Source organism: Palaemon carinicauda, chromosome 26 (genome assembly GCF_036898095.1).
Source record: "Palaemon carinicauda isolate YSFRI2023 chromosome 26, ASM3689809v2, whole genome shotgun sequence".
NCBI lineage: Eukaryota > Metazoa > Arthropoda > Malacostraca > Decapoda > Palaemonidae > Palaemon > Palaemon carinicauda.
In genome coordinates this window covers 41,102,311-41,125,388 of record NC_090750.1, presented here as the reverse complement: position 1 = coordinate 41,125,388, position 23,078 = coordinate 41,102,311, and the positions used below count along the sequence as shown (strand labels likewise).

At 46.5% G+C, this 23,078-nt stretch overlaps 1 protein-coding gene across 1 annotated transcript in view; it reads left to right on the top strand.

Moving 5' to 3' along the window:
• LOC137619502 (ankyrin repeat and MYND domain-containing protein 2-like) overlaps window positions 1-22,543 on the top strand; it is a 70,373-nt gene extending 47,830 nt beyond the window's left edge. Inside the window, exon 4 of the mRNA XM_068349594.1 lies at window positions 21,481-22,543. Within this exon, the coding sequence (XP_068205695.1) occupies window positions 21,481-22,122 (642 nt within the window). The 3' untranslated portion in view covers window positions 22,123-22,543. The remainder of the gene's footprint in view (window positions 1-21,480) is intronic.
• The last annotated feature ends 535 nt before the right edge of the window (window positions 22,544-23,078 follow it).

The window sequence follows — 23,078 nt, the reverse complement described above, 5'->3', positions numbered from 1 at the left end:
CCAGTTCACAATGTCTCTACTTCCCCTGAGGATGAATCCGGTGTCATTTAGCACCCTTGCCATGGGATCAGCAAGGGGGCGAGCTCTGTGGGCAGAGGCCCAGATTAAAGCAAACTCCGGTCAGCATGGAGACTACAGACACAGTCAGTCTTGCAGTAAACCGCAAGACTTCATGTGTATACTGGATCTGAAGGACGTGTACTTCCAGACCCCAGTCCATCCGTCTTCAAGGAAGTACTTAGGATTCAGCATAAACAACAAGGAGTACCAGTTCAAGGTGCTGTGTTTCGGTCTCTCCACATCACCACAGGGTTTCACCAGAGTGTTCACCCTAATATCATTGTGGGCACTCAGGATCGGCATCCGTCTCCTCCATTATCTGGGTGACTGCCTGATCCTAGCAGACTCGGAGTCATTCCCTCTTTGACACCGAGACAAACTTCTAGGACTTTGCCAGGATCTAAGGATCATGGTAAGTCTCGAGAAGTCCTCTCTGCTGCCCAATCAAAGACTGGTTCACCTAGGCATGATTATGGACACCAATCTCCACAAAGCCTTTCCATCAGACGACAGGATAGCAATGCTGAGAAGAGTCGCAAGCCCTTTCCTCAGACGAGAAGAGCTCGCAACCCAATCGTGGTTAAGTCTCCTCGGTCACCTTTCACCCTTGGCTCGTCTAGTTCTCAATGGTCGCCTCAGGATGAGGTCTCTCCAGTGGCGGCTCAGGTCCTGGTGGAATCAAGGCTGCGATTCCCCGGACATCATGATCCCTATAGATCCTGCGGAACAGACGAACCGCCAGTGGTGGGTGACAGGCGAGAATCTACGAAGAAGAATGGATCTCCTCGTCCTTCCCCCGGATTGGATGCTGTTTTCGGACACCTCAAAGGAGGGGGGGGGGGGGGGCACGTTCTGTACCACAGGACCTCAGGCCTATGGTCAGAATCGGAAAAGTGCCTCCATATAAATCTGCTAGAGATGAAGGCTGTCTTCCTGGCCCTTCAACTGTTCCAACAATACCTGGCGGATCACTCTGTGGTGTGATGAGCTACAACACCACAGTAGTGGCTTACATCAACAAGCAAGGAGGTACTTTTTCGAAGCAGCTATCCCATCTCGCAGTAGAGATACTGAGATGGACCGAAGTCCACTCGATTCCACAACCGGCACGTTTCATTCCAGGCAAGAGGAATGTGCTCGCCGACAGTCTGAGCAGAGCATCTCAGATAGTGAGTACTGAGTGGTCTTTGGATCATCTAGTAGCCACCAAAGTCCTGACTTTGTGGGGTTCCCCGACTGTAGATCTGTTCGCGACAGCGTTGAACTTCAAGCTTCCGCTGTACTGCTCCCCAGTTCCGGATCCCAAGACACTCTGGCAAGATGCCTTCCAACAACGGTGGGACAACATCAACGTGTACGCCTTTCCCCCGTTCTGTCTGATTAGGAGGGTGCTGAACAAAACGAGAATATCGGTCACTCTCTCGATGACCCTTTATAGCTACACTATGGCATCACGCGGAATGGTTTCTGGACCTTCCGCAACTCCTAACGGAACTTCCGGAAGAACTCCCTCTGCGACACAAGCTACTCAAACAACCACACTCCAACATCTTTCACAAAGCCGTAGCTTCGCTTCGACTTCACGCGTGGAGACTATCCAGCATCTCCTCACTGAGAGAGGATTGTCGCAACAAGTTGCGAACGGGATGTCTGAACACCTGCGTAGGTCATCCGCAGGGGTCTACCAGGCAAAGTGGCGAGTTTTCTGTGGTTGGAGTCGTGGAAGGGGTATCTCTCCAATCGATACCACTATTCCAGCAATAGTGGAGTTCTTTGTATATTTGCGAGAAGAATGCGCCTTTCAGTCTCGGCAATTAAAGGCTATCGCTCAGCCTTAAGTCTAGCCTTCAGGCTCAAAGGAGTGGACATTTCTTCCTCTCTGGAACTTTCCGTACTCATACGAAGATATGAACTTACCTACCCTCAGTCGGAAGTGAGACCTCCTCCATGGAACGTGGTTCGAGTTCTCAGGCCTCTTAAGAGACCTCCCTACAAACCATTACGCCAGGCTTCAGATCGCCACCTAACTTGGAAGGCGGTGTTCCTAATAGCTTTGGCCTCGGCCAAGCGAGTCAGTGAACTTCATGGTCTCTCATATGACATCGCCCATGCAAGGGGATGGGGGGAGGTAACGTTCAGATTCATATCTGAGTTTGTGGGTAAGATACAGAATCCGGGAGTGCCGGATCCTCGATTCGACTCTTTCCGGATTTTGAGTCTTCGTTCTGTAACAGACGACCCAGACCATCCCCTACTGTGTCCAGTAAGGAGTCTGAGGCTATATATTAAGAGAACGGCTGCAGTTCGTCCCCAAGTGCAAGCTTTGTTTGTGAGCACTGGGAGAACAAAGAGGATGGTCACCAAGAATACCATCTCGGCTTGGATTCGTAGGGTGATCCATCTGTCCCTGAATCCTGACCCTCCTCCGTCATGTCGCCTTAGATCGCATGATGTCAGGGGCGTATCTACGTCCCTGGCCTTCAAGAAGAACTTTTTCAGTGACGCAGGTTCTACAAGCGGGAATGTGAAAGCGTCAGACGACCTTCACAACCCACTATCTGCAAGACGTGACACACAGGAGGCTCGATACGTTCTCTATCGGCCCTGTGATGGATGCACAACAGCTGGTTTAAAACCTCAGGCTCCTTAATGGACGAGTAGCAGAAGGTTGAGGGCATTGTTACCCGGTCTTAGTCTGCATGAATGAAAAGGTTTGTCTGGCCCTTATTTTTTTCTTCATCCTCCGCTCTCTTGGGGAAAGCAGCATCCTGCACAGCTGACCTCGAACCACTGCAGGTAAACCATGTTTCCTTGTGCTCCTAGTATTAAGTTAATACTGTGACGTCCCCATACCCTGACAAGGTGGTATTGGGAGAGTCCTAGCCTAAAGTTGCCATCTAAAGGACTTCAGGTCAACTACCTAGGATGGGTCACACTTCATACCTTTACACACAGCTTATATAGGCCGCAGCCCTTGCACTGCAAGGTTCTAGCGAGGTGCAGGGACTTTTTATCGTTAAGTGCTGACACACTCAGATACTGAGTCCCCGGGCAAAGTCAAAAGCCAGTACTGGCCGGGACTTACCACCCTTCCTAAGGGGTGAGTCACCCATATTAAATAGCGTTGTTTGTATTTCAGTTACTGTACGGAACAAATGACAAATTCGTAGGTAATTTGTATTTTTCCTAACTATACAAACCTTAGCTATTTAATCAAACTTGCCCGCCAGCCCTATCCCCTGTGAAGTCCTACCTCTAAGCAAAGTGAACTCAATCACAGGTGTGTGTGAGGGGGGGAGGTAGCAAGCTACCCCCCCTACCCCCTGCTAACCAGCAGTGGGGTAGTAAACCCTCGTTAAAATTCGAATGGCTCGTCATTTCAGCTACGCCGAAAGTAATTACCCATATTAAATAGCTAAGGTTTGTATAGTTAGGAAAAATACAAATTACCTACGAATTTGTCATTTTTCTCTTACAGGTGTTATTGATCTTTCAGGTGTGATTGGTCTTTAGGATTTGCGACCATGTGGGTTTGCCTTGACATAGCAGGCCGCTCTTGTGAAACGCTTATGTCTGCCATAGAGACAGATCCTCACTTTCTTTGCTCTGTGTGTAGATGACACTCATGTACGCAGGCTTTTCCATGTGACAAGCGTCAGGAATAGCTATCCTCCCGGTGGGAGTGGTACGGTAGATGACGGAAGAAATCCAGAAGAGATTCTTTACCCTTAGGGTCTTTTTTGAGGTTTCTTTGAGGTTGAAGAACTCCCAACTTCTTTCTCTGGCACTTTTTACCCTCCCTTCTTCTCAATCGGCTTCATCCCGGGGCCTATCGAGTAAGAGCCGTGTCCTTTTGACCCCTAGGCAACCATCTGGCTGGAGAACCCCACTGCTTTTCCTAGCAGAACAGCAGCACCCTCCATCCATGAAGAGTTTCTTTCCTGATTTGTATCATTTGTGGCCTAACATGGGGCTTTCTGGTTCCCCCACTAAGGATATCCTTGTGGAGTTGGTGAAGCTTTGAGCACTGTATGAGCAGACAGCTGCTTCCACAGAATTTGGTCACGACCTTCCCCACCAAGCTGCTGGAGGGGTCCCCTTCCTCTGCAATTCCTCACCCACCTGGGGAATTGTAGGCTGGTTTTCTGCAGAGTTCCAGCTGAGCTCATTCACCCCTCTGTGGTGCTCATCAAGAGGATTCTTGCTGTAGTGGTTAGCGGGCTGCTACTTTTAAACCTTGCGGCTGGTCCATTAGGATGCCGGCCTCATTCCACTACCATACAACTGTAAGCAATGGCCACAGATAAATTCATCTGGGAAAAGAAATAGAAATGATATGGGCACTGGGCACCACCCCTTTTTATTTCTGGGCAAGGGGAACCCAACTACAAAATAAGAGGTTCAAAGAAATGTGACAACTCGAGTAGGGCTTTCTTAATATTTTAAATTTAGTACATTATTTAATCACAGTGCTGAGGAATGAAACCTTATGAAAGGAAACACAATATAAATAAAAAAGAAAAAACATTTATATCAAAAAGAAAAAAAAATAATATTCGCTTATAGATTGGAAATAAATAAATGTTGCCTGCACATTTTGCATTATACTGCAATTGTGGTTTGGATTATATAACAATAACCCACTCACCCATCAAAGTTCTGTGTCCTACCTCCACTCTACATTCCTGGCACAGGGGGACATGACTAGGTAATATTGAATTTATATTACATACCGGTGATATGAATTATAATATACAAGACCAAAGCAGAAGCACTCGACAGTAATATCTGTCTTTATTCCCCTAGATGCTCCAAAACAATGTTTAAAATTTCAGTCTGAGTCTGGATCTAACATAACAGATCTTTAACCAAAGTAGTGCTAATTGCACCATTATATACATATATATTTAATAGAAAAAAAAAAATTCATTACCCTAGATCACCACAACTACAGTATTGATCGTCTTATTCTAGGGAATTGTTCTCAATGCAGTCACAAAGACTTTTTTTTTCACAATAACCTTCAAAATATTACAGCAAAACAATTGGGTTCTATAATTTGCTGCAGAACATTTTTCACAGTTACCAAAGCTGCAGGACCCACAAAAAGTATGCCATTTTGCCTGGACATTATTAAAGGGGGGAGGGGTGATCTAGTAAAACTCTACAGCACATAATTATATAAAATGTAGTAAAACTACATTTGAAAACAATTTGTAACTTCCCCAAATTGACATGGTTATTACTAAATTCTCCCATCGAAAAAATGTCATAACTGGCAACAGTGCTTAATAACAATTACCTAATCCAAATTTGCACTGCAGTGTTTTACAAGGTACATATTTGAAAATTTTCCCATTACTGTATTATAGTATGCAGTACAGGATTACAGGAACAAAAATTTACGGTGAGAGAGGGATGACAAGTTAAAAGGAAATGAATATGTACATAAGTAAACTGGACATTAACTTATCATCCTTGTCCTCAAAAATTTTACAAATAAGCTTTAAAGTCATATATAGTACATAAATATATAGTACTTTATCATGATGAATAGTCCTTTTGTATGTACAAAAAAGTAAACCCTTTCATATTCTAAATAGAATTTATTAACTGTGTTGTATTGTATACTTTACCAAGTAGTGAGTTCTCCCTTCGCGATTTCACTTACACGCCACACAGAGAACCGCCATACCTGTTAGATAAAAAAATCACATACAGGGTATTTGCAATATATAAAACTCATGGCCCGATGATTTCATATGCCTCCCGCTCCTTTACACTGGGTGTGCTTCACACCAGTTACCTCTCTCCACCCAGCTCGTCCCAGCTCTCGCTTTACGCTGTATATCCATTTACAAGGAGTCCTTGGGTTGCGACGGTCCCAACTTACACTGTTTTTGCCCATTCAAGGGGATGGGGAGAGGTTACGTTCAGCTTCGTCCCTGAGTTTGCTGCCAAGACTCGGTATCCAGGAGTGGCGGGTCCCCGATTCGACTCCTTCTAGATTTCGAGTACGCTCTGTAACAGACGACCTAGATCATCTCTTATTCTCCCCAGTGAGGTGTTTAAGGCTGTATCTCAAAAGAACAGCAGTAGCCCATCCCTGTGTGCCTTCACTATTCGTCAGCACAGGGAGGAACAAGAGGAGGATAACCAAGACTACCATTTCTGCTTGGATTCGCAGGGTCTTAGACCATGCCCTGAATCCAGATCCTCCTCCTTCACATCGCCCCAGAGCCCACGATGTCATGGGCGTAGCTACGTCCCTGGCCTTCAAAAGAAACTTTTCTGTAACGCATGTTCTACAAGCTGGGGTATGGAAACATCAGACTATGTTCATAGCCCACTATCTGCAAGACGTAACCCACAGAAGGCTTGATATGTTTTCTATCGGCCCTGTGGTGGCTTCATAACAGCTGGTCCAATACATCAAGCTCCTTATTGGACAAGTAGTAGAAGATTGAGGGCTCTGTTACCCAGGATTAGTCTGTGTGAATGAAAAGGTATGACTGGCTCTTATTCTTTTCTTCATCCTCCCCTCTTTTGGGGAAAGCAGCAGCCTGGATTCTCTGCACAAGCGGACCTCAAACCACTGCAGGTAAACCATGCTCTCTTGTGTACCTAGTATTATGTTAATACTGTTGCATCCCCATACACTGGCAAGCCTCAGCATAGCTGACCTCACCTCGCTGCAGGTAAGACTTATTTCCCATGTGCCTCCTTAGTATGGAATAATTCTTTGTTACGTCCCCAATACCTTGTTGAGGGAGGGTATTGGATAAGTCTCAAGAACAATAGGTTTTGTACTCTAGTTCCTATGTTAAAGACAAGCCACACTGTTAGTTCCACTCACACAAAAGCTTCTGCAGGCCGCTATCAGGGCATTACCTAATATTGGTACTGTACGTGATTTTAGCGAGGGTTGGGTTCCTTATACTATCGATCACAGATCGGAATAGAGAGGACCCCAGTTCATGACAAAGGCCAGTTGGTGAGGACTTCCTCCCTCCTAAGAGTAAGTCACCTCTATAAATAGCAGAGGGTTTGTGGAATATATGGGAAGTCATAGATGGCAAGTAATATCACTGGAGTTGAGGGGAGGCTACGAAAAGATCTCAAGTATAACCTAAAAGTGCAAGTGACTTTTGCGCTTTCTTTGTAAATTCCCATCTTATTTTGTGTCTTCATGCATGGACAATATTCATGATTTTTTTGGTCTATGCTTTGATACTTCCATGTCTACAAATTTTCTGTCTCGTTCCTTGCCCCTAAAGTATCTCAGACTTTTAGTTTAAAGTCTGTTTACCTGCTGTTATAACCAGTACAACCTCTTCATTCATAATATGACTTTCCTGCGGTATCCAGTCAATTCCAGCCATAGTATTTTGCAATCATGCCGTTTTAAAATCTTTGCAAGTGCTTGTCCCCTGCATTTTGTACAGGCTATATGTACACATAAATTCTCACTCAGTTTTCTAATAGGATAGTTTTATTCATGAGTAGACTAGCAGTCATTTCACCACAATATAGCAAATGTTATTGCATTTCTGTCCTACAAGCAATTTAAAAGTATACTGCCTCTGTTGTTATTTAGTTCATTTATTATCATTATTGTTGACCAAGGCAGAAAGGTGTCTTCTCAATTTGAAGTTGTCATCCATTGTGAAGTGGTACTGGTGTTTCCCTGTGTTATCCCTGTAATCCTTTTAAGTTGCATGAAAATAATGAATTTAATTTTGGTAATCTTACCTTACACAATTTGTCTTTGACATAAGCTTTAATTTTGTAAACTATCAGCATAAGTTTCACAATAATATACATTGTAATAAGTGTTTGTTACTGGTTATTTATTTATGGAGGTTTCAATTTTGCTTTTGAAATTTTGTCAGTTGGACTTTTGGTCTTTAAGGACTTTAGGATCGCACTCAATTTGGGACTGTTTTATAATACTGTATAGTTTTCAATATTAATCTTACCCGATGATCATGTAGCTGTCAACTCTGTTGCCCGACAGAAATCTACGGTCGGGATACGCCAGCGATCGCTATACAGGTGGGGGTGTACACAACAGCGCCATCTGTGGTCAGGTACTCCAGTACTTCTTGTCAACACCACCTCAATTTTTCCTCTGTCGTGCCACCGGCTAGACCTACTTGGATACGCTGTTGATTCTGGAGTTATTGCTCACGATTTGGTGATGTATTTGCTCTAGAGTTTAGCCTTCGCTATTCAGGAAGCTTTATCATTAGCTTAGCAAGTTTTTGGAATTAATTTGATTTAATTTTGGTGACGAAGAGAGTATGAACTCTCTTTCACTTTTAAATGGCCGACCCTTCCCTTAGACGGAAGTGTTGGTGTCGAAGAGAGTATAGACTCTCTTTCTTTATTTTGCTTAACAAAGTTATAGATTTATTTTATATCTCTCCGCCTTTTACAGGCCTCTTCGATTAACTTCCTTTTATTATAAACTTATTAAAATTAATTTGTTCCGACACAGAGACTTACCTTGAAACACTTTATAGGAAATTACTGGTAACTCCTCTCCGACGACCAGATTTTTACGTAGTTTCCCCCTACTTCCATGTTCTATACTGTCCTGAATAACGGGAAATAACATGACCTGGGGGCATTGCCCAGGCAGGTCGCCCGTCTTTGAGAAGCTCTCCCCAGTATGTTTTCTGGTCGCGTTGTGTTCACACACACCGCTCCTTATTCTCTGTGCGACCCCCTTTGTGCGCGTTACTATGTAGTTACTACATGGTCTCGATTCCTTCACGAGTGATTAGTGCCTTATCTGTGTTCTTTTAGGATCGTTCCTTTGTGCTTTTATTGGCGTTTTAGTGCTTTGCCTTGCTTTATGCTTGGGTTTAGCGATCTCTGTGTGTGCTTTGGAGTATGATCGCCGTTGTCCTGGGCCTAGAGCCGGGTATTCGTGTTGGGCTTTCTTGTCAAAGCCAGTTCGCCGTCAGAATGCGGCACGATGAAGACGGACTCGAAGAGGTCTCCTAGGGAAACTAGCATGTCTTCCCCTGCGACGTCGGCAGGAGAGGGGGCAGGTTGAGTGCATTCTTCTCCCCTACCCAGAGTAGGGGACGAGGTAAGTCCTTGAAGTGTAAGAAGTTGGTGCCTCCTTCCCAAGGGTGAGATGTTGTGGGGGGAACCTTCTTTGTTCAGGGCAGATCAGGCGCCTACAGGTGAGTGTGTGGGGGTCCGAGGGACACGTCTCTCTCGTAGGGACAGCGTCTCGGCGGAGGACCCCATGTGGCCTAATAATGTTCCTTTTTTCTTATCACCAGATTCATGGGTAGAGGCCTCAGGCGCTTCAGCTGCGGAGGGATCCGCTGGCGTGGGATGTACCAAGGACGCCGTTGAGGTCCCCACTGGACATGGAGGAGGTCCTATGCTAGTCCTTCACCCTGGATCCGCATCGGGGCTCGATCCTTTGGGCCCTTCAAGCGAGGAACGTCGGAGACGACACAGGAGGAAGAGAGATCAGTCTGTGTGGAGGAACTCCCCTTGCGGTCTCCCACAGGATCTCGGGACGGGAAGTCCCCGTTCCCCTCCATACAAGCCAAGAGCCCCGCCAGAGAGTCAGCTGATGGGCGGAGGACCCCGTCTTGTAGGCCTAAGTCCCTTCCTAGAGCCAACCCATCCGCTCAGTGGAGGGAGCCGTCTTCTAGGATGGGCAGCCTAGACGGGTCTCCCCATCGGGATGATAGACAGGGACGGGCACCCCCGTCGATCTGTTTCACGGAGGAGCCGTCCTGGTTCTCGAGGAGAATGGGGATCAGTCTGTGTGGAGGAACTCCCCTTGCGGGCTCCCACAGGATCTCGGGACGGGAAGTCCCCGTTCCCCAACATACAAGCCAAGAACCCCGCCAGAGAGTCAGCCGGTGGGCGGAGGACCTCGTCTTGTAGGCCTAAGTCCCTTCCTAGAGCCACTCCATCCGCTCAGTGGAAGGAGCCGTCGCCTAGGATGGGCAGCCTAGACGGGTCTCCCCATCGAGATGATAGACAGGGACTGGCACCCCCGTCGATCTGTTGCACGGAGGAGCCCGTCCCGTCGTCCAGGTCCTCCAGGAGAATGGGGATCAGTCTGTGTGGAGGAACTCCCCTTGCGGTCTCCCACAGGATCTCGGGACGGGAAGTCCCAGCGTACAGGAGAGTCCTTGCCTTAATTAGGGGTTATAACAACCTTATAGAACCCGCCACTCAAGAGGAAGAACCCTGGACTTCAGGCCTGAACAAGTTCATAGCGGTCCCCGCCCAGAAAAAGTCCTCTCTCTCTCTTCCCGAGGCCAGTAACGTGGGGATTGGAAAGATTCACATTGATAAGGTCATATCCCGCAATAGCGACTCCTGCAGGGGTCACAGCTCAGCAAAGCTCCTACAGGGTTTGAAGTCGCAGACGAAATACTACTCTTTAGAAAATAGGCCGACCGGTGCGTGCAAGACCGAGGAAACCATAGACATCCTGTGCCAGGGCATCTCCGACGGGAGGGCATCGGCAGCATCTACCTTCTTCTCCCCTTCCGAGTCGGCAATGATGGAGGAGATGTCCAAGGACTTAGTTAATGTGGCCTCCTGGCTGGATTGGTGGGCCACCACCCTAGTAGGCACCCAGATTCCTACAGACTCCATGGAACCTGCAAAACGGGAGGCTCTGAATGAGTTGCTGGGGTCAGGTAGCCGCGCCCTTAAATTCCTGACCTTTCAGTCTTTGGCTCTCTCCGCAAACTGGATTCTCCGGAGAAGAGACGCCCTAGTCAAGAACCTTCCCATTAAGATTCCTGACAGGGAAGCTAAAGCCTTGAAGACCTGCTCCGTCTGGGGGGAGCAGCTTATTCCGACGAAGAAGGCGGAAGAGGTCGTGGAGAAGTTGGCCAAAAAGAGGGAGCTACCTACCCTGAAGCCACAGGCGGCACGCCGCCCCATCTTCAGGAGGCCAGTGACAGAAGCACCCATGGCCGCGCGTACCACACCAACTCAAGGAAGGAGGGAACCCTCGTCAGGACAGTGGTCTTCCTCTGTGGTTCCCCCCGAAGAGGTTCATCTTCTAACCCCCCAACGTATAGGTCTTCTTTCTACTCCTCCAGGAGGGGGAGAACAGGCCGTTCTTCCCGTAGGAGATAAGATGGGAGGCCCCCCTCCCCTGCCCAAGCCTCAGGTAGGGGGATGCCTCAGACTCACTTGGCAAGCATGGAAGATCCACGGAGCAGATCCGTGGACAGTTACAGTACTAAAGGAGGGCTACAGGATCCCCTTCATGGAAGAGACACCCCCCCCTAGTTCCAGCAACGCAGGCAGACTGGTTGGTGCCCAAGGACCTGGCGAAGAGGGCAGCGTTGGACGAAGAAGTCAAGACGTTGCTGCAGAAGGGAGCTTTAGAAACAGTGACATTCCCGGGTCCGGGGTTCTACAGCCGCCTGTTCCTAGTGGAAAAAGCGACAGGAGGGTGGAGACCTGTAATAGACCTGTCAGCCCTCAACAGGTTTCTCAGGAAAGTGACCTTCAAAATGGACACTCCAAGAACGGTCATGGCGTCCTTGAGAGAGGGCGACTTTTTGATTTCTATAGACCTCAAGGACACCTACTTCCAAGTGCCCATTCATCCGTCGAGCAGGAAGTTTCTCCGGGTCAAGTGGGGTACCCAGGTGTTACAATTCAAGGCCCTATGCTTCGGTCTTTTAACAGCCCCCCAGGTATTCACGAGGGTCTTTACGACGGTCCCCATATGGGCCCACGAACGGGGCATTCGACTCATCAGGTACCTGGACGACTGGTTACTCCTTTCATCCTCAAAGGAAGACTTGAAACAACAGGGCGAAGATCTTCTTCAATTGTGCAAGACCCTGGGCATCGTGGTCAACTTGGAGAAATCACAGCTAACCCCATCCAACAGGAGGACGTACCTTGGAATGGTCCTGGATTCGTTACAGGTCAAGGCATTCCCAACCACGGAAAGGCTGGACAACCTGGATCGAGTGCTCCGGCCCTTCCTTCTGGGTCGCCCCAGAAGAGCGCAGGATTGGCAAAGGTTGGTAGGGCACCTGGTGTCCCTAGAGAAGCTGGTACCTCACGGGAGACAGAACTTAAGGGTTCAATGGAACCTGAAAGAACATTGGAACCAGAAAAGTTCCCCGGACATTGTGGTCCCTCTCCTTCAGGAGTCCAGGAAGGCCTTGGAATGGTGGCAGGATCGGTCGAACACCCTAAGGGGGATGCCACTGTCCTCCCAACCTCCGGAGGTTCTTCTCTTCACGGACGCATCGAAGGACGGGTGGGGAGCCCATCTCCGGGAAAAGACAGCAAAAGGGGGCGTGGTCAGAGGGGGAGAAATCCCTACACATAAATATCCTGGAAATGAGAGCGGTCCAAGAAGCCTGCAACCACTTCGAGGAGGACATGAGAGGGCGTTCGGTGGCCCTAATGTCAGTCAATGCAACGGTGGTGGCTTACGTGAAGAAGGAGGGGGGACTGAGATCAAAAGAGTTGTGCGAACTAGCCCTTCAAATCCTAAAATGGGCGGAACAGAAGGACGTCATCCTGACGGCAAGGTTCATCCCAGGGAAGAACAACGTCCTAGCAGACGGCCTCAGCAGAGTGGGGCAAGTGGTAGCAGCAGAATGGTCCCTACACCCACAAGTGGCAAGCTACATTATACAGATGTAGGGATCTCCGGTAATGGATCTGTTTGCAACAAGGTTGAACGCGCAACTCCCCGTATTTTGTTCTCCCGTCCCAGATCCGAAGGCGGCAATGGAAGACGCCTTTCAGCACAAGTGGGACGGACTGGACGTGTACGCCTTCCCCCCCTTCTCCCTGATAAGGCAGGTCCTCAACAGAGTAAGGGCAGCAACCAACCTAAGGATGACTTTGGTAGCGCCTTGGTGGCCGGAGAGAGAATGGTTCGCGGACCTAAGGAACCTCACCGTCCTACCTCCTTGGCCTCTACCCGGCAGGTCAGACCTATTAAAACAACCTCACTTTCAGCGGTTTCACAGAAACCCGCAAGCCCTTCGTCTTCACGCCTGGAGATTATCCAGCGGCTCCTGAAGAAGCAAGGGTACTCCGGCAAGACAGCCAGGAGGATGTCGCTATACCGGAGGAAATCATCCACAGCCGTCTACCAGTCTAAGTGGGCGGTATTCGTGAAGTGGTGCAGGGACAAGAAGTTAGAGCCCTTGGAAGCGTCAGTGCCCGTGATAGCCGACTTCATGGTTTATCTCAGGGACAAGTTAGACATGTCAGTTCCAGCGATCAAGGGAGTTCGGGCGGCCCTGGGTCAAGTCTTTCTTCTCAAGGGCATAGATCTCGGCTCCTCCAGGCATATCTCCATGCTTATCAGAGCGTTCGAACAATCATGCCCCCCTTCCGCCCCTAGAATCCCGAGTTGGGACTTAGCGCGAGTCCTAGATATGTTACGGAAACCACCATTCGAGCCCTTAAAGGACATCGATGACAAGAATCTCACGCTCAAGGCGGTCTTCTTGCTAGCATTAGCCTCGGCTAAGAGGGTGGGCGAGCTACACGGACTGTCATTCGAGGTGGAACACACTAGGGGATGGAAGGAAGTAACCTTTAAGTTTGTCACATCCTTCGTCGCCAAGACTCAGAACCCCTCGGTGTGGGATCCGAGGTTTGAGAGTTTTTCGTTTCCGGCAATCCCGAATAAAGGAAACCCGGAGGACCTAAAATTATGCCCGGTCAGGACTATTAGGAAATACCTTAAGAGAACGGCAAACCTCCGCCCGTCTATCAAGAATCTCTTCGTCTCATGGGGAAAAATAAAGAAAAACATATCCAAAAATACGGTTTCGTTCTGGCTCAGGAAAGTGATCACGCAAGCCTACTTAAAACAAGGTCTTCCTACACCGGGGAAACCCAGAGCTCACGATGTTCGGGGCATTAGCACCTCTCTAACGTTCGAAAAGAACATGTCAGTAGCGCAGGTTCTTCGAGCGGGAACTTGGTCCAACCAGTCGACCTTCACCGCACATTATCTCAAGGACTGTACGAGAAAGTCTCTAGACGGGTTTTCTATCGGGCCGGTCATCTCAGCCCTGCATTCGGTTTGACGGCTCAAGCCCCAGGCTCAATCGCGAAACATAAAGTATCTAGACACAAGGAGCCGAGTTCTATTTTCCCCCCTTTTCTAACTTTCTCGTACCGTCAGTCGTCATCAAGAAATATCGCTCATTACACAAGACGAAAATTCGCCATATCAAGCACAACGAAGATATTGCAGAAGGGTAAGTGTTATATCACACTTAATGAGTCTTTTACGTAGTTTTCCCTACTGTCCATCGGGGTCAGTGCTAAAGGGCACTCCCCCCTCCTAAGGTGTAAGTCTCCTATAAAGTGTTTCAAGGTAAGTCTCTGTGTCGGAACAAATCACAAATTTTAAGTAATTTGTATTTTTCCTAACAATACTTACCGAAGAAACACTTTAGGTTTAGGGCCCCCCCAACCGTCCCCGCAGTGCCCCGCTGACCTCGTGGTTTTGTTCATTACATAAAACTTACTGGGGAGAGCTTCTCAAAGACGGGCGACCTGCCTGGGCAATGCCCCCAGGTCATGTTATTTCCCGTTATTCAGGACAGTATAGAACATGGAAGTAGGGGGAAACTACGTAAAAATCTGGTCGTCGGAGAGGAGTTACCAGTAATCTCCTATAAAGTGTTTCTTCAGTAAGTATTGTTAGGAAAAATACAAATTACTTAAAATTTGTGATTTTTATGTTTGTTTATATGCGACCTTTCCTAATAGTAGGCGGTCTTTTCTTGGAACCGAAGTTAATTAACATTGAGCCCGTCATATCGTTTTTACCTGTTAAGATTTTATGCTATTTAATGTTTTTGAAAGAATTTCTTTGATAGTCTCGTATTGTTTTCAAAGTTGAACTAACGTTTTGTTTTGTCTCCGCAGTTGTTGACGTTCAGAACGTTCAACTTGCGCTCTATCGTTACGATAGAGAGAGAGTATTCACGGTTTCACGTTGCAGTAAGAGTAAACCGATTCTAGCGTTTTGTTCATTCTTTCTTAGCTTGAATGGTTTTAATTCTTGAAGGAACTTTTTATTTGGGAAATCTTTCAGTTTTTTTCCTTTAACAATAATATGTTTTAACGATATATATAATTGGGCTCATCTCTCAGGTTCTAAGTCAAGAGAGAGAGAGAGAGAGATAGAGGCGGAGGGAGAGAGAGGAGGATAAACGTTTCGTTCAAGCGGGTAACGTTGTTATCGTTTTTGCTCTTCTCCCTAGTCTCTTTAGGGGAAGAAGGTAAACGTTTCTAGAGTTTTATTCTTGTTCCCAGGCTTTATGCGGTGAGAGATTTTAAACGTAGTTTATTTGATCTAGTGTTTAGTCTCTTTTCCAGCCACTGAATTTTTTATCTTTCATTATGTTTTTCTGTTACATTGTAATACTGTTTTCGCAATTACTAACTTTTAATGAAGGATAGAATTGCGTGTTTCAGGTACAAACCACTTAAAGTTTCGAGTTCAGTGAAATAAGTGCAAACAGAAAATCAAAAGTGATAAAGTGATATGCGCAAAGTGTTACAGTGTTGCTTTCGAGGGTTCGTCTGTTCGTGCCAGTTGTTCGCCTAGTCTGGGACCTCTTACAAGCTCCCAAGCCCAGGGGAGAAGTAACGTCGAAGGACTTATGGGTTCATCAGGCCTTGATCGACGAACAGACGTTTCCCTCCGTGGTTTCGGGTGTACCCAACTCACGTAGCCGACGTGATCACCCCACCCACGCAAAGACGAGAGAGCCCATTTATTCCTCGTCTGCGGAAGAGGTTTCTCGCAGAAACCATGGACCAAATCTTGCAGCTTTTAAGTGCAAGTCGGTCCCTTCCGCGCAAGTCCAACTCCTAGGTGTAGCCATTAGCACTGGGTCAGTTCGGACTTGCTGCAGTACGACAACTGCACACCTCCCAGAGAGGCAAGGTGGTACCGCAACAGGCAGTAACTCCGTCTGTTGCCGCACCAGCTGTTTTAGACCCTCAGTCTCAACGGACAGTAGCTCCGTTTGTTGTTGTCTTTCATAGACCCTAGTGGTCCATGCTGCAGACTATACAGTCTCAGCTTGCTCCTTCATACAGGAGTATCATGCTGGAAGGTTGACAATGTAGCCTGTTAACCTACAACCCGCCGAGGTTGTGCGCTCAGCAGTTACTGCGGCTGCCTGCTCCCACCCTCCACCTGTGAGAGCTCCACCTCCGATGCGCAGTCCACCCTGCCAGACGCATGTTCTTGCTGCGCCTCCTGCTTTCATGCGTGAGTTGCCGCATCGGGAGTTGCCGGGTTCCAGCACTATGAGGCAACCTCCTCAACCCATGAGGCAGGAGCCTCATGCTATGCGGCAACCTCCTCTACCCATGAGGCAGGAGCCTCATGCTATGAGGAGCCTCAGGCTATGCGGCATCCTCCTCAAACCATGAGGCAGGAGCCTCATGCTATGCGGCAACCTCCTCTACCCATGAGGCAGGAGCCTCATGCTATGCGGCATCCTCCTCAAACCATGAGGCAGGAGCCTCATGCTATGCGGCATCCTCCTCAACCCATGAGGCAGGAGCCTCATGCTATGAGGAGCCTCATGCTATGCGGCATCCTCCTCAACCCATGAGGCAGGAGCCTCATGCTATGAGGAGCCTCATGCTATGCGGCATCCTCCTCAACCCATGAGGCAGGAGCCTCATGCTATGCGGCAACCTCCTCTACCCATGAGGCAGGAGCCTCATGCTATGCGGCATCCTCCTCAACCCATGAGGCAGGAACCTCATGCTATGCGGCATCCTCCTCAACCCATGAGGCAGGAGCCTCATGCTATGAGGAGCCTCATGCTATGCGGCATCCTCCTCAAACCATGAGGCAGGAGCCTCATGCTATGCGGCAACCTCCTCAACCCATGAGGCAGGAGCCTCATACTATGCGGCATCCTCCTCAACCCATGCGGCATGAGCCTCATCCCTTGCAACATGAGCCTCATCCCATGCAGCATGAGCCTCATACCATGCACCATGAGCCTCATCCCATGCAGCATATGCCGCATGCCATGCAACATGCTCTGCATACATTACAGCATGCTCTGCATACCTTACAGCATGTGCATACCTTACAGCATGCTCTGCATACCTTACAGCATGTGCATACCTTACAGCATGCTCTGCATACCTTACCGCATGCTCCTCAGTCACACATCTTTGGTTGTTGCCAACTCACACGACTGTCAAGCAGTTTCATAACGTTGCCTTCTGGTCTGCTGCTTTTGCACCAGTGAAACCCTCACTGAGAGAACTTAGCTTTTCTCGGATATGGTTCCTGTAGATGAGAAAGTGCTATTCTCCCTCCTTCTGATATTACCTTGAGGACTCTGTCATTTGGAGAGGAGCCTTAAGCTGCTTAGCCTCCTATGGACTTTTATTTAAGCATAACATGCTTCCAGGGAGGGTAATGGTTCCGCTTCAGTCGCTAACCCCGTCTGTTGCCACACCTGCTCCCATAGACCTTGAGCTTTGTTGCAAGACATGCAGTCCAAGCTTAGTCCTTGTTAGAGGATTTTTTGTTTACGGAGTCAGTGTGTCACTGGGAAGACGTTCAACAACCAGCAGAAGTGACTTGTTGTGACGCAGTGCGGCAACCTCAGCAACCCGATAAGGAGTTGTCTGTACGACCCAGACAGTCTAGACAATTTCGGGTTGTCGCTGTACTTCCTCGCTTCCCCATGGTTGACAGTTCACAGACTGTGCAGCAGTACCATGATCTTGTGTCCGGCTCCGTCAGACGACTGGCTTTTAAGAGCTCCCACAAGTCGTCGCTGTCTGGAGATTCTCAGATGGACTATGGATCTGACCAAGGAACTGGGCCTCCTGGTCAATTTTGAGGAGTCCCAGCTCGTCCCATCCCAGACCATTGTCTACCTGGGTATGGAGCTTCAGAGTCGAGCTTTTCGGGCTTTTCCGTCGGCCCCAAGGATCTACCAAGCCCTAGAATGCATCCAGAGCATGCTGAGAAGGAACCGATGCTCAGTCAGGTAGAGGATGAGTCTAACAGGGACACTTTCATCGCTGGCCCTGTTCATCGAGTTAGGGAGACTCCACCTCCGCCCCCTTCAGTATCATCTAGCTGCTCACTGGATAAAGGACATGACGCTAGAGACGGTCTCAGTTCCTGTTTCCGAAGAGAGGAGGTCTACTCTCACGTGGTGAAAGAACAGCTTTCTTCTCAAGGAAGTCTACCTTTGGCTGTTCAGAAACCCGACCGCCGTCTCTTCTCGGACGCATCAGACACGGGCTGGGGTGCGACTTTGGACGGACAGGAATGCTCGGGAACATGGAATCAGGAGCAAAGGACACTTCACATCAATTGCAAGGAGCTGTTGGCGGTTCATCTGGCCTTGATAAACTTCAAGTCCCTCCAGCTTAACAAGGTGGTGGAGGTGGACTCTGACAACACCACAGCCTTGGCTTACATCTCCAAGCAGGGAGGGACTCATTCGTGGAAGTTGTTCTAGATCGCAAGGGACCTCCTCATTTGGTCAAAAGATCGAAAGCTCACGCTGGTAACGAGGTTCATTCAGGGCGATATGAATGTCATGGCAGATCGCCTCAGCCGGAAGGGTCAGGTCATCCCCACAGAGTGGACCCTTCACAAGAATGTTTGCAGCAGACTTTGGGCCCTGTGGGGTCAGCCAACCATAGATCTGTTCGCTACCTCGATAACCTAGAGGCTCCCGTTGTATTGTTCTCCGATTCCAGACCCAGCAGCAGTTCACGTGGATGCTTTTCTGCTGGATTGGTCCCATCTCGACCTGTATGCATTCCCGCCGTTCAAGATTGTCAACAGGGTACTTCAGAAGTTCGCCTCTCGCAAAGGGACACGGCTGACGTTGGTTGGCTCCGCTTTGGCCCGCGAGAGAATGGTTCATAGAGGTACTGCAATGGCTGGTCGACATTCCCAGGACTCTTCCTCTAGGAGTGGACCTTCTACGTCAACCTCACGTAAAGAAGGTACACCCAAACCTCCACGCTCTTCGTCTGACTGCCTTCAGACTTTCGAAAGACTCTCAAGAGCTAGGGGCTTTTCGAAGGAGGCAGCCAGAGCGATTGCCAGAGCAAGGAGGACATCCACTCTCAGAGTCTATCAGTCTAAAGGGGAAGTCTTCCGAAGCTGGTACAAGGCCAATGCAGTTTCCTCAACCAGTACCACTGTAACCCAGATTGCTGACTTTCTGTTACATCTAAGGAACGTAAGATCCCTTTCAGCTCCTACGATCAAGGGTTACAGAAGTATGTTGGCAGCGGTTTTCCGCCACAGAGGCTTGGATCTTTCCACCAACAAAGATCTACAGGACCTCCTTAGGTCTTTTGAGACCTCAAAGGAACATCGGTTGTCCACTCCAGGCTGGAATCTAGACGTGGTCCTAAGGTTCCTTATGTCATCAAGATTTGAACCTCTCCAATCAGCCTCTTTTAAGGACCTCACATTAAAAACTCTTTTCCTCGTGTGCTTGACAACAGCTAAAAGAGTAAGTGAGATCCACGCCTTCAGCAGGAACATAGTTTTCACATCTGAAACGGCTACATGTTCCTTGCAGCTCGGTTTTTTGCTAAAACGAGCTTCCTTCACGTCCTTGGCCTAAGTCGTTCGAGATCCCAAGCCTGTCCAACTTGGTGGGGAACGAACTGGAGAGAGTACTTTGCCCAGTTAGAGCTCTTAGGTACTATCTAAAAAGGTCATAACCTTTACGAGGACAATCAGAAGCCTTATGGTGTGCTATCAAGAAGCCTTCTCTTCCAAGGTCTAAGAACTAAGTTTCTTACTAATTCAGGCTTCTGATTAGGGAAGCACATTCTCATCTGAAGGAAGAAGACCTTGCTTTGCTGAAGGTAAGGACACATGAAGTGAGAGCTGTGGCTACTTCAGTGGCCTTCAAACAGAACCGTTCTCTGCAGAGTGTTATGGATGCAACCTATTGGAGAAGCAAGTCAGTGTTCGCATCATTCTATCTCAAAGATGTCCAGTCTCTTTACGAGAACTGCTACACCCTGGGACCATTCGTAGCAACGAATGCAGTAGTAGGCGGGGGCTCAGCCACTACATTCCCATAATCCCATAACCTTTTTAACCTTTCTCTTGAATACTTTTTATGGGTTGTACGGTCGGCTAAGAAGCCTTCCACATCCTTGTTGATTTGGCGGGTGGTCAATTCTTTCTTGAGAAGCGCCGAGGTTAAAGGTTGTGATGAGGTCCTTTAGTATGGGTTGCAGCCCTTTATACTTCAGCACCTAAGAGTCGTTCAGCATCCTAAGAGGACCGCTACGCTCAGTAAGGAAGACGTACTTAATAAAGGCAGAGTAATGGTTCAAGTCGTCTTCCTTACCAGGTACTTATTTATTTTATGTTATTTTTGAATAACTAATAAAATAAAATACGGGATACTTAGCTTCTTGGTTAACATGTATGCTGGTCTCCACCCACCACCCTGGGTGTGAATCAGCTACATGATCATCGGGTAAGATTAATATTGAAAAATGTTATTTTCATTAGTAAAATAAATTTTTGAATATACTTACCCGATGATCATGATTTAATTGACCCACCCTTCCTCCCCATAGAGAACCAGTGGACCGAGGAAAAAATTGAGGTGGTGTTGACAAGAAGTACTGGAGTACCTGACCACAGATGGCGCTGATGTGTACACCCCCACCTGTATAGCGATCGCTGGCGTATCCCGACCGTAGATTTCTGTCGGGCAACAGAGTTGACAGCTACATGATCATCGGGTAAGTATATTCAAAAATTAATTTTACTAATGAAAATAACATATTTGTAAGATGAAATATTCCACCTTATCTAAGGCTTGCCATTTCACCAAAACATAGCAAGTGTTATTGCACTTCTGTACTACAAGAAGTTTAAAAGTATACTACCTTTTTTTATTTAGTTCATTTATTGTCATTATTGTTCAAGGCAGAAGGGGCTCTTCTCAATTTAAAATTGTCCTTCATTGTGAAGTGGTACTGGTATTTTCATGTGTATATCCCTATATCCCTGTAACCCTTATAAGTTGCTTTGAAATAATGAATTTAATTTTGGTCATCTTTTCTTACATGGTTTGTCTGTGAAGTAAATTTTATTTTCATAAACTATCGGCATAAGTTTCACAATGGTATGCATTGTAATAAATGTTTGTTAATGGTTATTTATTAGTAGAGGTTTCAGTTTTGCTTCTGAAATTTTTTCATTTGGACTTTTGGTCTTTGACCTTAAGATCACATTCAATTTGGGATTGTTTTATAATACTGTATAGATTTGTAAGATGAAATGGTCTTGTGGCATGACTATATTTTAGAAAAAATCTATCATGAACGAAATTGCACTGTCTCAATATTTTACTTTCTTTCCAGATAATTTGCATCAAACTTCATTACCTTTCATATGTCTTGAAGACTTTAGAGAAAGAAAATAAGAAGATGACAAAAGAAATGAACGAAGAAAAGAAAACAGCAGTTTATGAAAGCATCATTAAAAAATGGCTTCGAGCACGTTCTTCAGATGGGTTTGAAGAACACTTAGAATATTATATTAGGGATGCCATCAAGTCTTTCCCTCATCCTGAAATGCCCTTATTTATACAATTAGTCCAAAATCTTTCGGGATCCAGGGTGGGTGACTCTTGGGCATTAGGGACTTTAAGTGGTTGTGTGAATGGGCAGAGAGCATTCCATGATGAACAAGGGTGTATGGCCTGTGGAGACGAGTCAAAAAATATCAAGAAATGTTCCAGATGTAAAACTGTTCGATACTGTACTACTCTTTGTCAAAAATTGCATTGGGGTATCCATAAGAAATTTTGTGAAAAAATATATTTAGAAAAGAAAAAGGACCAAGAGGAAATAGATAAAGAAAAACAAAAGGAAGAGGAAAAAAACCAGAAGGCAGAAGTATTGAAAAATGACGAAGAGAAGGAAAATCAGGAAATCTCAAAAGTACCAGATGGCCCTAAAGAATTAACACCTAGTAAGGATATTGAACAGAAGACAACCTGAAGTTTCTCCAAGGAAATTAGGTGGTAGGTTCTCTATCCATAGTTAAATTTTTAACATAAACATAGTGATGTCTTTGAAAATTCTCAAATTGATACATTTGTTTATTGCTTGAATTGAAATTCCCACCCAAGATAGTTGTAAAATTCAACAGACAATTGTCTATTATGTAAGATAACTAATGAAAGTAGTTTTCTAAATGCAAAACTATATTCTTAGATAGCTACTGTAGTTTGTAAAAAAAAGGCAAGTATAGTAAAGATCAATTGTTTAGATTGATTTCTGTACAAGTAAGTATTATACAGTATAAAGATTACATTGAAAGCTTCTAGTTGGTTCTCATTCCATTTGGTCTCTTAGAGTGAATCTGAGGCAATTTTTATTTTGTCATATCCTTTTCACAATATAAATTTTATTAATACTGTACAGCAATTTTGCTTTCCTTGATTTTTGTTTTTATAAAAGTCATACTTTAATTGTTTTATGGTTGTTTTGTTGACTAGCAGATAACAGGTATGTTAGACACTTTATTTAAGAATACAGGGTATTACTTTTTTAACGTAAGCATTTTATTGGTATTAATTACCAAACAAGTACATTATTTGGTATTGAAACTTGTATAATGAAGAAACAAACAATATTTGAAGAGCATCACCATGAAATACCATAGTTTCACACATTGTTTTCGTTTCAAGAAGAGACATTTACGTAACATCGGTTTTATGATTGGGGAAGGTGTCTATGTAGAATAGGAAAGTTATAACTTGTACTGTCAACAGTAGATGAAAATGTTGCTTGGTGACAATACAAAGGCATTTCATCTACTGTAACATGATGCACTATAATTTAGTGGTCTTTAGCTGCCTGTCATATAGTACAGAACATGATGAGCTAAGTTTCATTCCAGGTTAATGTGCTGAAGGTATAGCACGAGAGATCTAGCCTATGTTATATGTAAA